At 45.3% G+C, this 15,772-nt stretch overlaps 1 protein-coding gene across 1 annotated transcript; it reads left to right on the top strand.

Annotated features, from left to right (window-relative positions):
* The first annotated feature begins 274 nt into the window (after window positions 1-274).
* On the top strand, window positions 275-7,480 carry nrn1a (neuritin 1a). Its single transcript, XM_072510021.1, has 3 exons — window positions 275-527; window positions 3,473-3,617; window positions 6,142-7,480. The coding sequence occupies exons 1-3, from the start codon at window positions 473-475 to the stop codon at window positions 6,365-6,367; spliced, it is 426 nt and encodes a 141-aa protein (XP_072366122.1). The 5' UTR covers window positions 275-472; the 3' UTR covers window positions 6,368-7,480.
* Window positions 7,481-15,772: the final 8,292 nt, after the last annotated feature.

Here is a 15,772-nt window from a genome sequence, read left to right as displayed (position 1 = left end):
CCAAGCATTCCTCGGAGTGGCATCTCTCTCTCTGTGTGCCTCCCTTTGCCCCTGTCCCAATTCTGCCCCCGGTGCTCCAGTCAGTCAATTATCAAGGGGTCAACTCCGTGTATGTGTGTGTGTGGGGGGGGGGGGGGGGGGTTATATAGACCACATTAACGCACAGGTCTCAATAATAGTCTCCAGTGGCTATAAATGGCGCGTCTTCTTTTGCCAACCCCAGTAAGATTCAGTAAATGTATGCCATGCGTCAGGAGTGTGCGTGGCCGGCTAGGCTGAGCCCACAGCCAGCCCCCTCCCCCCTCCCTCCCCCCTCACTCAGACAGGAGTGAACCATTCCACCCCACATCCACTCTGCCGTTCTACTTGTCGGAATTAACTTGTTGGCAATGTGCGGTGTCCGGCCTTTCCCACGTTTTCCCAGATTATCATCTGAAAGCCTTCAGTCTCCAATGGTTCTACTCAATGTAGGATGGGACATACGTTGAACGGAGTGTACCTTGCACTTTCTCTCGCTGTCCAACTCGGTGAGTTAAGAGATCAGAATAATGCCTGCTTCATTCATTTTTTTTTGTGGTTTGTTTTCAGGCGCCAGGAGCAAACCTTTGATCCCCCCCCCCCTTTCCCCGGTCCGCCTTCGCCCCCTTTCCCTGCTGTGGTGTCAAGCCAGCACCGAGATCTCAGCTCTGCCTTCCCGTTCACCCTGATCTCAGGGAAGGTGCTCTTTGACGCAGCGCACAGATTGGTCTCAAACCAATCTCCCCCTCTCGTTCGAACGCAAGAGCGAGTTTCTGATAAAGGGTATTAAAAAAAATCCCAGCGCTCGTCCATTCCTCATTTATTTTCTTTTTTTTGTCTGTAACTTTGAGTCGGTGTCATCTTATTTCCTCTCGGATAAAGGAGTGCTGGTGCCGGGGGTAGGGGGGGGGGATATCAGAATTGGGTTGATATGTAATAATTCTTCTCTAAGAGTTTTTCTCTCTCCCCCCCCCCCCCCCCCCCCCCCCCCACCCCCTCTCTGTCTAGTGGCGTTACACGACCTGCCGGTTGTGCAAAATGTATCTGTCAATTTCTTCAGAGAAAACGGGTGCTGATGAAAGAGGAAAATTCGAGTTTTCCAAATTCGGTTGGAAGCGGCTTGTTCACATTCAGCCACGATTCAACAGTACTAACCCTCTCCCCCACCCCCACCCCCAGTAATACCGCAGTACTAACCCTCCCCCCCCCCAGTAATACCACCCACAGCTACAGACAGTAAACCCCACAGTCCCAGAGTTAGATTGAGAACTGCCTTTGCCCGCAGTTTATTAAGAATTATTTCGAGAGCTGCCTGTTGAAATGGTATGTCCAAAATATATTATCACCCCCCATAGAAAAAATGCAGCAAATCAAAATATATAAATTCATTCGGGGTAACACTAGGATTACTGTCACTCACCCGATGTTGAAAAGGTAATCGGATTAATTCACGGTGTGATTTTTAAATGCTCAAAATGATCGGTAAGGAACACAGGCAAAAAACCCCGAATTAATTTATGATGCTAGGCGAGGAACGGGAAGACGCTGCAAATCCCTCTCTCTCTTAACTAAGTAACCCAGACTCAAAATAAAACCCCGGGGTTCAGGGACCCAGATTGACACCGAGAGCAAACGACACCGGGGCGGGGGGGGGGGGGGGGGGATAATTTGTCCCGTTTGTTGGCGAAGAATCAAAAATATTACCGTTGTGAAATGTATAGGGTGAGAATCTCCAGAACAAGCGGGATAAATACCCCCCCCCCCCCCCAACCCGGGTAAAGATTCCAGGGATTAATTAAGCGATCACTGCACCATCGCCAAGACACGGCATCTCCCCATGCACATTCACAGACAGACCTGCTCCTGGTAATACATCTATTGCATTTTTTGTAAAAGAGGCTGTTAATCACCCTCGTCGTTTTAATGCACTTTAATAAACGCCCCCACGAATACTTCGCCTACGACAGTACAATGTTAGTAAGTGCATTGTAATGTATTAAGAAATGATAGAACAGGTCTCGGATCCACTCTGAATGGTAGCCGGAGACGCTGTAACAAATGGATATCTGTAGGTTTGGTGAATTTCGAAGGCAGAGTTCTTTTTTATTTGGTTAAAATTAATTACTTCCTGAGCTTTCATTGGGACAATTCGCTCACCAAAAAAAAAACACCTGTCAGTTAATAGAATTTAAATCTAAGATGGCGTTGGTCAAAATGCATACCTCAGGCCCTGAAAATCGAATTTTAAAAACACGTTGCAAATGGGCGATGCATTTATTGAGACTCATTTTGAAAATATCATCGACATTTACAATTGGGGGCTTTTCCCAGTAACTTCATTGCAGTGTTAATGTAAGCCTACTTGTGACAATAAAGATTATTATCAGAGGAAGGGGGAGAAAAACACCCTTTGCTGAACAATATCTCCGACCCTCTCTCACATGTCTGTGTGTGAGCCGGTTCCATCCACCAGCTGATTATCAGGCAAGATCTTGCAGCACCATATGGAGCTGGGTTTACCCTTGTTAGCGACGCACATTTGGTCAGGACCCATGGAGCGATCAATTAGGCAAGCACATCCTAATTCTCCAACACTTAGGACAGGATCGAGAGGGAGGAATAACATGTACACGGTTCCGCTCGCAATTCCGCCCAGTCACCCGCGAATTTAATTGAACTTTAAATTAAAATCAATTGAGTGTGATCTGACCAGCCAAGCAGAACAGGGACACAAACGAATCGGGCAGTTTATTGGGGCGGTTAGAGGATTCCGAGACAACAGTGTTTGAAACTTCTGAGTGGACCCTCCCCGGTTGTGGGGGGTCCAATCGCCGTCTTTAAACATTGCCTCTTGGCGAAACCTCTTGTCAGATTATATCTGGGAGCTGTGTCTCTGTGCCCTTATCCACCCTGAAGCAGAAAGCAGCCCCCCCCCCCCCCTCCCCACCACCACCACCAAAAACACCCCAAAACAACTCGAGGACAGGCTGCCCAAATCCTGAACCTTCCAATTTAAATTCCCATCAAATAAAATCCAATAATGTGTCCGGCATGGGAACACGGGGAGGCTGCAGGTTTGTGTAGGTGACAGATTGCAGAGGGAATGGCGGGGGGGGGGGGGGGGGGGGTCACAATCATGCCAACTGGCGCATTGTAAAAATATCGAAGAAAGTTTAAAAATAGACTTTAAGCAGTCGGGAATGTCACGGTGTCTAATAGTAATAGGCTTACTCCTGTCAATATGTAACAGAACAGAGGACATTGCAAGTTTCTGACTTTAACAATGACATATGTATAAATATATTTGCATCACATGACAGATTTTAAAAAAACGTTAGTTTGAAAAAGACCTAAAATGAAAGCAACTATTAATCTTGACTGTTTTTAGTTCTCATAATTGCCTTATTTATGTTAAGATTTTATGGTCACTGTTTGAATTCTCCTTCCTCTGCAGCCTATCTGTTCCATACTGTGCGGGCGGCCGGCAAGTGCGATGCAGTGTTTAAAGGCTTCTCCGATTGTTTGCTCAAGCTAGGGGACAACGTGGCAAACTACCAGCAAGACATGGACGACAAGCAGAACGTGAAAACCATCTGCTCGTAAGTATGGCCCCAGTATGCACACGCACACACTCTCGCCACTACCACGTGGACACTCGGGCAGGGAAACCGGCTCATTCGCCGTCTGGCTCACGCACCACTCTCCCACATGGCCTCCTACACTCCCTCGCTCAGCCTCACGACCTCCCCTCCATTCCCCCCTCCCCCCCCCCCCACACACACACATACTCACGCACCCAGCACATCCCACCCCCTCCCAACGCAACCTCTATCGCGCTCACATGTTGGTGCTATGTTTTCCCAACACCTGTACAGGCAAAGGGTACATTTCCACGCATGGGCAAGGGAACTTTACACCAACAGTACTTGAGTTTCGTCAGAGGGAAGAGGCAAAGCCGTGTGTACCGACCTTTATACGCATAAACAGATCTATCTCACATATACAACCACGCCTATAACTCACATTATACTATTCATGCCTCCAAACTATAAGCTGCAAAGCACAATAGGAATATACGTAAATCTCCTGATTTACCTGCTGCACAGGTGAATAGAGGGATATTTACCCTGTGCAGAAATGTTGCCCACAGTGATTCTCCATTTCCCCACACGGTACAGGCAGACGCAGCTATGTACACAGAATACAGGACAGGCGGCATTTAAAAGCTGTATCTGACAATTTAACAGATAATATTGTGATTAATAAAGGATTGTCTCAGGCTTATTTGAAAAGTCCCGGCTTTATCTATTTAACGTTTTATAAGATTGCAAGTGTCTCCTTTCTCGTTGATTTGAAGTTACGACTGCGGGTTATGACGGTGGCTTGAATGGATAGTAAATTAATATCCACCGGGAACCTTTCTTTTGGCGGCGAATGCGATTATTCTTTGAAATGCCCGATAGCTACTGATTTGTGCAAACGTTATAGACTGCATTGTGTAATGTTACGGACAGGCGGGAGGAAATGAACACGGGGGTGGGGGGGGGGGGGGGGGGGGTGGAGATGCTAAGCAGAAAGCTTTTGGGAATATGTTCCGACCGTGAGTTAAGTGTTGAATTATTCTCTGCAGTTCAGCACATTATAGCTGTTTTCTCCGAGCAAGATTCTATATCATCACCATAAGACCATACGGCATAGGACGAGAATTAGGCCACTCGGCCCATCGAGTCTGCTCCGCCATTCAATCATGGCTGATATTTTCTCATCCCCATTCTCCTGCCTTCTCCCCATAGCCCGATCCCCTTATCCGTAGAGAATAGTTGGTGTCTATGGTGATACGCGAATCAAGCAGCAGAAGTGTGCTTGCTTGCATTTTCCCAGGCCAAAACTATTAATAACCCGATGGTCCACTGCAGCATTCAAACTGAAAACTGCATGTCTTTATATTCGGCATTCTGATCCCCGCTCGCTCCCTGTAACTGGTTAAATCCCCTCTTCTCTGGAAGGAGCGAGAGAGGGAGAGCCAGGGGAAATCAGAAATGATTCAGTTTCCCACTGGGACATGCAATTAGGGCAGAATTACTACCAAAGAAAAACCTTGGCATCTCAATATCTCATTACTTATTACATCTGTACAAAACACGGGCGGCTGCTGGCATTTTGCTCATTAAATAAGCTCTACCATTGCAAGAATCCCGAAAACGATTGTCCTTTATGTTTCTTTCTCGTTTTAAATCCGGAAAGGAAAGCAAATCGCGTTAAAATTGTGCAGCCTGATTTATGAATCAACAACGTATAGCTTGCTATATGCGTGTGTATATGTCTGTGTGTATGTATGGATGTTTGTAGATCTGTGTTTATTTGTTTGTGTGCATGTATGTATTTGTGTGTGTGTGTCTGCTAGTATGTATTTGCGTGTGTGCATGTGTGTGTATATGTCTGTGTGTATGCATTTGTGTATGTATCTGTATGTATATATTTGTATGTGGGTGTATGAGTCTGTGTGTATGTATTTGTGTGTGGGTGTATGTATTTATGTGTGTGCCTGTGTATGTGGATGTATCTGTATGTATATAGTTGTGTGTATCGATATGTCTGTATATGAATGCGTGTGTATTTGTGTATGTGTGTGTATGTGTGTGTGTATTTGTTAGTGTAAAGATATATATGTATGTGTCTTTGTGTGTGGGGGGGGGGGGGGGGATTTCCCACAGAGAGAGATTATTTTGGATTTAAATAGCTGTAAATTATACAGTGGCTTGCACAGTCCGAGAGAGTTTCAGGGGAACCTATGGGAGCAACTACCAGTGAGCACTGGTGTTCAGAAAGAAATGGGAAAACCGTGAGAATTGTAATAGTGCTTCCCCGTGCGGGTGACACATTTCGTGACGATTAAAGACATGTCTTGATCACGAAACGTGGTGGGAAATGTGTGTGTATGTGCAGGGAGGGGGGATAGTGAAAGTAGAATATAGGAGCACTTTACTGTACGTGTGTGTGGGGAGGTGGGGTCATACCTGAGACAGATCATGTCTCTGTAATCTGGGTTTGCTTCAATATCTTGACACACTTTTTTTGATTTCTGAATTCTCCCCCCCCCCCCCCCCGCCCCCTCCCCACCAGATACTGGAATGATTTCCACGCATGCGCCACGACTGCCATCGCAGACTGTCAGGAAGGAGCGACGGATGTTTGGGAAAAGCTCAAAGAAGATTCCAAAAGCCTGGATTTCGAAGGCAGTTTGTTTGACCTGTGCGAAAGGAATAACTCTGCAGAGGCGATGGCGCCCCGTTGCTTCACCTTGGCTGTGTTAACATTGTCCGCTTTACTGACCTGGATTCTAATCTAGAAACGTGACCACAACAGCATCCCGGGAAGCAACACAGACACAGCAGAGACACAGGCAGAGACAAGAGCCAGAGACAACACTCACACAACTCACACACACACATACAGATGGTGGGGATTCTGCAAACCATTTCAGAATTACAGGACCTTGTGATTCACCGGTGACCCAGAAGGTTACTTCCCAGGACTGGAAAAATATCCTCATTTCCTTTTGGTTTTCTCGCAGTGACAACAACAAACAAACAACAACAAAAGCGGTTTTGTTTTCCCTGTTGCTTGCCGAAATGTTAGCGGGCAGCGGCAAAGCTCTCCGAACCACGCCTCAAACTCGACAGGAACCATCTCAACAAGACTACAACCCCGGGAGTTGGGTTTCAAACTCAGGAACGGCTTCGGGCCAAGCGCTAATATATCTGGTGGGTCCTACGGAGGAAGGGAGAGGGGGGGAAATAAAAAGAGGAAAAATAAAACGACAGAGAGACAGAAAAAGCAAAAAGATGTCCACTCTTGCGTGCGATTCCAGGCTGAATAGCTTCTTCATTCTCTCCTTACTACTACCGCCCAGTACGTACTCAGTCCAAGAGTTTTTATAATTTCACAGCTCCCATTAACGACCAGAGAACTATGGCGATCGTCCTTCCAAAACGACTAACACAATAACCATGGTCGCGCTTCGACAGAGAGTCCTAACAATTGTTTCGTAACGTAAAGATATATTGTCATTCTCACCGGCTTTTTAAAAAAATTCTTTATTTGAAATATATATATACATAATATATATGCTCACTTATTTTTGGATGTCGCGCAACAGAATAGATCACAAAGGGTCTTAAATGTATCTCAAACGAAACAGTATGAGAACCAATCATTATTTTAGAAAATTAACAAAAATAAATGAGTACTCTCAAACGCAAACCGGCAAAAAATGAATATAGCTACATTATAGAGAAATAAATATATATATATATGAGTTTTTGTGTTTGAACTGACAGTGTCGCTTGATGTTTGAGCGAAAATTAGACAATATAAAATGATACAAGATGTTAACACTTGCTAGATTATGGTTATAACGCTCCTGTTGTACGATTTGTATTAAAATCATTACTTAAGAATATCTAAATCCCAGGCTCTCTGCTTATCATGCTTCGAGCATCAGATGGGGGCTCCTTTCATAATTAATAAGGCGAGCTACTCAAACCAGAGACCTGGCGAGAATCGATCCCACATAGAAATCCTTCTCAGGTTTCCCATTTGGAGTCTATTGTTGTCCTCAGTTTAAAAATAAATACAAAGTTAGGGCGGGGGGGTGATATTAGTGAGTAGGAGGGGGGCGGAGATAGCGTCAGCGCATCTTACAGGAGAGATAGTTTCAGGTCTGATAGAGAGCGTGAAAGGTCAGGAGACAATTTATTGGAGAAATTCGCACTCAAAAGTGGTTCGGCACTGCAGATCAATCCATTCAATGCCCTCGTGGGCGGTTTGATCAGCTCCCAAATTGGATACTTTTCCCACTAATGGAATATTTCTCCCCCACCAAAAATGTAATGTGCCGGGGTCAGGCGAAATATCGTCCATCAGTTCAGAAATTATCAACAGCCCGATTTGCAGTTTCCCCTCAGCAACAACTGAGGCCTCCTCGGCTGCTAATAAGATGCGAGCTGAGGGTCGGCGTGTCTCCTGAGCAGAGATGCAGGTCCCCAGTCATAGATGTATTGGGGCGGGGACGAGGGAGGGTGGGAGGGGGCTTCGATTTTCCTGACTGTACCGAATGTGTAAAGGGCTGGGGAGTGAAGGGGGTTGTTTCAATTTTCAGAAGAGTTTTGGAGGTAAACCATGATAATCTTCCTCTGAGCCAAAGTGGCGCTGATGTGCTAGCATTTAACATGAATCAGAGAGAAGAAATCCTATCAGAAGTGGTCAGGGTAGATTCAATGAATCGACCGGGCCGACTCGTTCTTTTCGATTTGTGAATCACGTTGCGTTTTTTAAAAAAAATCAGAGCACAGGATTTTATTATTATTCTAAATCCTCTTTTTTTTAAACAAGAAGTTGAGTTTGATTGAATTGGATCCACAAAGTGTTGAACTCGAAGTGCGGCAAAAGGGGAGTTTTTAAACGAAATTAAGATAGTGTTCATCCCTCATTTGGGACGCGGAGATCTCGGTATAACTGGGTGTGTACTTATTCGCTGACTCTCTTGAGAGTTTGAACCTTTTCTGATGAATGGAGGCAGATTTGAACGGGGGCCCTATAAAATAGCCGCGCTGTTTAGGCTGGCTCGCTTGGGGCAGGGTCGTGGCGGGGTCTGAGAGGTACATACACCGGGTAGAACTCGTCTATTTTAATACGGATTTCTATATAAACACATATATATATATATATATATAAACAGGGGAGTTAAATATATTAACAGTATTTTAGATGACAGTCTGCGTTAAACAGAGTGGAATTATTTAGTTTTAAGACGGCAGTAGACGAATGTGATTCAGTCCAGTTGAATTTTAAATCCTCATTCTGATTGTCGGGCGAAATTTTCTATCGACCGGGGCTGTTTAAAAAAAAATCTAATCTGATGTGACTAAAATGAATATTGGTTCAAGCACGGGCTAAAACGTCGCACCCCCTCCCCCCAAAAAATATATATAATCGCCCCCCCCCCCCCAGGTCAATCTAATCCAATCTTCCCTCTGTGCAGCCGACTCCAGAGACGGGCGTGAGTGGAGGTTGCCCCGGGGGTGGGGGGCAGTTACTTCTGTCAGATTCCCCCACCCCACCCAATACACCCCCCAACCACCCCCCCACCCCCCCCCCTCCCCGCCCGCCAAATTCACTTCATTTGCAGAAGGAAGAATATTTAATCCTCAACATGTGTTGCCTTAATGCCTGTGTCATAGTGAACTGCAAAGCACTTGCGTGTTTTCAGCACGAAGGTTGAATCACGCAATTAGCCATTATTTTCGTGCGCTGAACTTGAAAATTTGGCAAGGGGGCTTGACGCTGGAGATTTCGGTGCAGCTCTTGCGCGGAGCTTGAAGCTTTTATGTGCGTGGAAAGATGAATTTCGAAGGGGAATTTCTAGAAAGACGCTAGTTTTCCTTTGCTGGCGGCCACAGTGCCCAAAGAGGAATGCATGGGAAAGAGAGAGTAGTCATTTAATGATTCCAGGTTTCCTGGTTCGTTCTGCAGGCGGGAAGGCATCGTTACCTAGGCGACCACCGCGGGGAGGAGCCTGATGGACACTTTCAGGTGTTGTCTCTTTGAGCAGAAACCAGTGAGTTGCAGGGGCGGGAGGAAGTCAGAGAGATAGGGAGAAAGAAATAATAAACCGTTGCTGCTGAAGAAGCGAACGAACCCTTGGGCTCAACTCAACCAAATGTATTCCCTTGTGCGGCGCCAAAGTGCGGGAGGATCTCCCCCCCCCCCCCCCGTGCTTTTTAATCGCGGCTAATTTTGTGATGTGTGAGGGAAGCTATTTATAGAGCTGGTCCCTGCTGTGCGTATTGAGCCTGACTTGCGTTGGTCTCGGCTTGGACCATTTCAGGTGCATCCAAGAACTATGAGGCAGCATCCCTTAAATCAGCCCGACCAGATTAATTCCAACTACTGGGGGAAAATAGATATGCCGGTTTGCAATTAACATTTAACTGAAAACACACAGTTACAGATTTGTGGTTTAACAGAATATTGTCACGGGGATATCCATGGTGAGGTTTTTCCACAACCACACTGGGTGATTTTTAAATTCCTTTATTAAAATTTAGGATTTTTTTCCTGTAAGTTCCACTTGAACTTTGAAAAAACACCCATTGTTATGATTGTAGCTTTTGTTTTTATTTTCATTTCTGGGCATCGTATGAAAATGTTGGAGCTTTATCCCACACTGTATTTCTGGCTGCAGGTTCGTTAATGGCGCTGGAGGTGATTTGGGTGATAGGTTTATAGCTCGGACTAGTCTAGCACACCTTTAAGGCATATCACCGTGGGGTATGTTTCGTGCAGGCATTGAATTAGCAGAGTGGCAACACTGAGTGAGGCCTCGGGTTGGACAGGATGGCAGCTGCTGTGCCGAGTTCACAGCTTACAGGCGAGAAAACGTGTTCTCCCGGCTCCTGCTCATTTCTGACGGAGACCTGATCCAGTCTGCAGCTATTCAAGCAACTCCTCGCCCAGCCCCAGCGGCGGCCCAACACGATGGTTTTAACACAGGCTGTTGGCCATTTAAAAAATCTTAACATAGTGGGAGTCACAAGACAAATTTTCAGGTATGCAGAAAAAGGTTGAAGTGTTTTTTCAAGAATATGTAACAGCGTCGTTAAACTGGGCATTTAAGCTTCCGAAGTCACACATTCTTCAGTAAAAGTAACGTTGATACCGGACCTAATTTTAAACAAACGCGTTGATGGTGAAAGTTATTCTCAAAAATGTTACAAATCGAATGAGTTTTCGCGCCATTGACTTGCAGAAATCGCTCGGGTGTTAATGCGGTTTATGTATAAATTGCCCCAAATAATTCTGAACCAGTTGCCTGTATTGTGCGAGAGAGAGAGAGTTGGGACATCTCCTCCCAATTGTTGTGCAACTCTGAGCTGCCTTCAACCAACCACGAAGCTAACTTCGATATGTCATTTTAAATAGAGTTTTCAATCGTGTTTGTTATCGGTTTCGTTTTGCATATTTAGATGTCCAGGTTTAAGGTGCACAGACGCCAGCGGCGATATTGCAGGTTGGCATCGTCCTTCCCATCCCCGTGCAGGATATTTCCAGCGTTAGGACTCCCAGACTTTTCCCGTTTTGGGGGAGATTTATTTTTAAATTGAAGTCGACAGCTGAGACGGCGTCCCGAATGCGCCTGTTGTGATTATTGCATTTCTCCTGAAGAGCGTGGATCCCGCTCTGGCCGGGTCTCCGGCCGCCTTCAATCCTGGGGGAATGGCTGAAGAGCAGAAACGGTCTAATGCACAGCTCCGGACCCGCTGTAAACCCATTTAACAATTGGCACAGAAATCCGGAGCTTTGGGTTTGGGGGAATAAATAGTAAATCCCATTGCTGTGCCCAATAAAACAATATCCAAAACAAAAATAGTTACCTCAACCAAACAAAAAAAATAAATAAAGGCAATTCGCAAAACGTGTAGTTTTGCTGCAGTCATTAGTAGCAGGTGAAATGTTGACTGATTTATTTGGTTCTCCTTCTGTTTTTTGAGGTATTGTACTGCATCGAAGTGATATAGATAATTTTTTTTCGTAAATGTTAGGTCTTGTGCGAACAAGTAAATTAAGTGTGTTAACATGATGATTCTGGTAAATTGCTTGCGGCCCATCAAAGGCGATGCCTTTTATTCTTGTCTCACGTAAACCCCTGTGCCCAGAATCATCCCCTGAACGAACCTGTGCAAAAAGTATTGTGAATGTAACGCCTGATGTATTTTCAAGAACAGCCATTGATTATTTATTTAAGATTTTTTTTCCCTTCTCTCTGCTGGACCGTTGTAATAAAATGTGGCAGCGTTACGTTTGGCTTGTCTTTAAGAGACGCGTGTCTCTTAGCTGCAAAGGTGAGATCGGGAGGTCACGCCGGGGCAATGCTGGGTCTCGGCTAGGGTGCTTGTGTTTTTTAAAAAATCATATTCTCTTACCGGAGAGTCTCGAAGGAGCCATCGAGGAAAGATTGCAAGGAAATGACCAATCAGTGGTTTTAACTCCGCTCCTTCTATTGCAATAACATAAATATTTTTTGTTCAAAGAAAAAAACAACTGGGGGTGAAAAGGCCTTTGCAAATCGCCCAGACGCACTCTTCTGCTTCCTGATGAAGATTTCACATGCATGGAACTTTTTCAATTTTATCTGCAGATTCACCCAGTTGCTGCATGTATTATGCACCCAGACCTGGGCGGTGCGCTATACCGACTGTTAAACTGCACAATTGTGTCTCTGTGTCCCTTTGTTCTTTGTAATAATAGAAGGGCGGTGTGGGCTGGGGGAGAAATCAATCTCTTCGGATATAACATTTTCTATCGTTAAAGCCAGGTGTTTTTTCGGGTTTGACTACATCATATACTTTCGTCCACCTAGAATTATAAATAACGTTTTTTCATTTACTTTTTATATATCTATATATATATATATATTAGTTGTGTCATTTCATTTGTATTTTGAGAAATGCATATACAGTATTTTCCAAAATCAAACACCCGTCTCTTTTTGTCAAGTTTCTTTATCATCTTTCCTGCGCGGGTTAAATGGTCACTTGTAACACACCCCGGAACATTAAAACAAAAGATGCACAGCCCTCAGCCAAATGTTGCTGTAGCCGGCACCAACACCCTGATCATTCACACTCCAGTGAGAGAGACAATTTGCAGGCGCCCGGGCCGCTTGCTTCCCATTACATTCACATTTTACATTTGATCAAATTCCCGGAACACTTTCTGCTCTTCCCGTCTCCTCGCTGCTTCGCTGCGGTATACCGTTGGGTATTGATCCGTGCCCAGGGAATGTTGTAATGGGTAGCTCAAACCCCGCCCCGCACATGCAATTGGAATAAGCATTGTCTAAGCACATTGCCAATTTTCTTGTAAAAATGAATTCCAGTTTTCACCCTGCCTGCCTGGCAATTTCTCTCTCCCCCCGCCCCCCGCCCCCCCCCCCCCCGCGCCCCCACCCGCCAGTTTACATCAGGGCACTGATCTCAAAATAATCGATCGAAAGTTCAGAATATACTCAAAAGTGTGCAATGTCCTTTTGTTTTGAGTCTGGAACAGGTGAAAGGGCGGCTTCCTCAGACACTGTTCAGTCACCCAAACTTAAATCCAACACTGAAGCTCGTCCCGCCCCTTTTTCAAACCCCGGTGTACAAGAAACACCAAACTAAATGTGTCTTTGGAAGGAGGACTTCAGTTCGCAAGTGGAACACACACACAGACACACACACAGACATGCAGACACACATAGACAGACAGACATAGGCACACACAAACACACACAGGCACACACAAACACACACAGACCTAGGCACACACAGACATAGACCCATACAGACACACAAACACATGCAGACATAGGCACACACAGAAAACCAAAAACACACACAGTCACACACACAGACACACACAAACGCACTCAGACATAAACACACAGACACACAAACATACATACACAAATACACACACAGACACACACACAAATACACAATCACACAAATACACAGACAAACACACACAAAGAGACACAAACACAGATACACAAACACACAAAGACAAACACAGACACACACACACTGGCACAGACACACAAACACATACAAGCATAGCCAATCCACTATGGGTGGAGGTTTAAATTTCACAGCTACCTGTTTTGAAACTGAAACGTTTAAGTGTGGAAATGTTCCTTTCACCTTCAAAACCCGGTGCCTAAAGATTTAGCTCCTCTCCAGCTTTCTAAGTTCTACTGAACCACAAACTCTTTCAAGTTTAAAGATTTGTTGAAATATTGTTGATCATTTGCCCCATGTTTGTCGAATTGGGCGCAATATCGACCACCCTGTGCAAGAGGAATTGTGCCGCTCTTAATGTAAATCCAGACTGTCCAATACACAGAATAATGTCAAGGAACATCCGCTTGCCTCAGCAAATGACACCGAATTTCCCAGCAAAGCCAATCCATGGCTCTGAATTAGCCTGAATCTGATCAGAAATATTCATAACTGCGGTGGCAAGGCGGGGGTATTATATTTAAGAGCACGGTTAGATTATCGATTATGATTTCAATTAAAGACAAAAAAAAACTGCAGTGTAAATTCAGTCATTGAATGGAGAACGTTTGATAAACTATTGCCCAAAAGGAACCCGGCTATAGATAGCTCCCAGTTTTACACCGTCCCATTGTACTATTGGTGGGAACACAGGCACTTTGCAAGTCAAACATCCAGCACCTTGGGGATGGGACAGGAACCGCTGTGGATAGAATGATGTTTTATTCTGTAAATCTGATTCTAGCTCGTTAACTGGTATACATCTGCGCCACACATCCTGGTAACCCGATGCGCTTTCCCCGTGAAAGTTCAGCAACTCTCAAAATGATAATTTAAAACCGCAGTAATTCCTGAATGTATTCATTGCAGCTACAGGGTTTATGGCCATCAGCGAGAGAGTGAGGGACAAGACATTCATTCCACCGGGTTAGGCTGGATTAAAACTGAAATCTTCCCCAAACCGAAGTGGCAACGACCTAATTAACTCCACACCTAAATCCCAGTCCAAATCTCTCAAAGTTATTTCCTGTGACTGGAGTATTATTAAATGCGGACATGCTGGAAATCCCCCCATGTGGTCAGTTCATGATTTCAATGGTCAATCCCTTCTGCTCTGCGGGAGGCAGAGAAATCCATTGGAGCCAGTTATACTGAGCTGCCGTTTGTGGCACCTTTGCATCAGTATTAACGAAGGCGTAATGAAATGTGAAGCGGGAAGATTGTCTGCAGGAAGAACATATAAGAAGCAAAACGAGACACTCTCCTGCTCCCTCTTGTCTCTATTCTGCACACCATTTGTCAGATTATCACCCGTCATTGTCAATGCTGGAATGTGATCGAAGCCTGCAGGTCTGGTATCTCGCCCCCATGGGAAAGTGTCTCACCTTCTTGCTTCTCCTTGATGGCTTGGCTCAGATTGGTGATTATATAATGCAGCAGCCTACAGGGCTGATTTTTCACTGCCAGCAGGGGACAGGTGGGTGGGAATCCCAAACCACATTTATGGTCCATCAGTGGGCACCAGATGCACCGAAATCAGCCTGCACCCACACTGAGCCGGGCACTCTAGAGGAGCGGGTCTCAGGCCGGCTAGCAGTTCCTCTTAGTGGACCCAGCAGAGACAGTTGTTCTTCCTAGCTCCTCTAAGAAGTATTTCCTGTATAATTTGAGAATGACCATCCATCATCTGTTTAAATTGTAGGTTGGGTTGCTCAATGCCTGGTGAAATAACCACTGCATCCATGTGTGCATTGCAGTTACATTCAGAGCCTGATGTACAGCGTAAGACCCTAATTTATAAATTCCAAATAACCTCCCCACATCAGGATATTCCAGCCACCTACCTCAGGATGGTGCCCAAGTTTGCCATGGGTGGAGTAGCAGGGCATGTCTTAGAATCTCCCAACAGTGCAGAAGGAGGCCATTTGACCCATCAAGTCTGCACTGACCCTCAAAAGAACCTACGACCTGGGCCCACTCCCCCACCCTATCCTCGTAACTACGCTAATTGATCATGGCCAATTCACCTATTTGCACATCTTTGGACTGTGGGAGGAAACCTGCGCAGACACAGAGGAAAAAGTGCAAACTCCACACAGTCACTCAAGGCCAGAATTGAAGCCGGGTCCCTGGCGCTAACCACTGTGCCACCATGC

Source organism: Scyliorhinus torazame, chromosome 6 (genome assembly GCF_047496885.1).
Source record: "Scyliorhinus torazame isolate Kashiwa2021f chromosome 6, sScyTor2.1, whole genome shotgun sequence".
NCBI lineage: Eukaryota > Metazoa > Chordata > Chondrichthyes > Carcharhiniformes > Scyliorhinidae > Scyliorhinus > Scyliorhinus torazame.
This window is presented reverse-complemented; position numbering and strand designations above follow the sequence as displayed.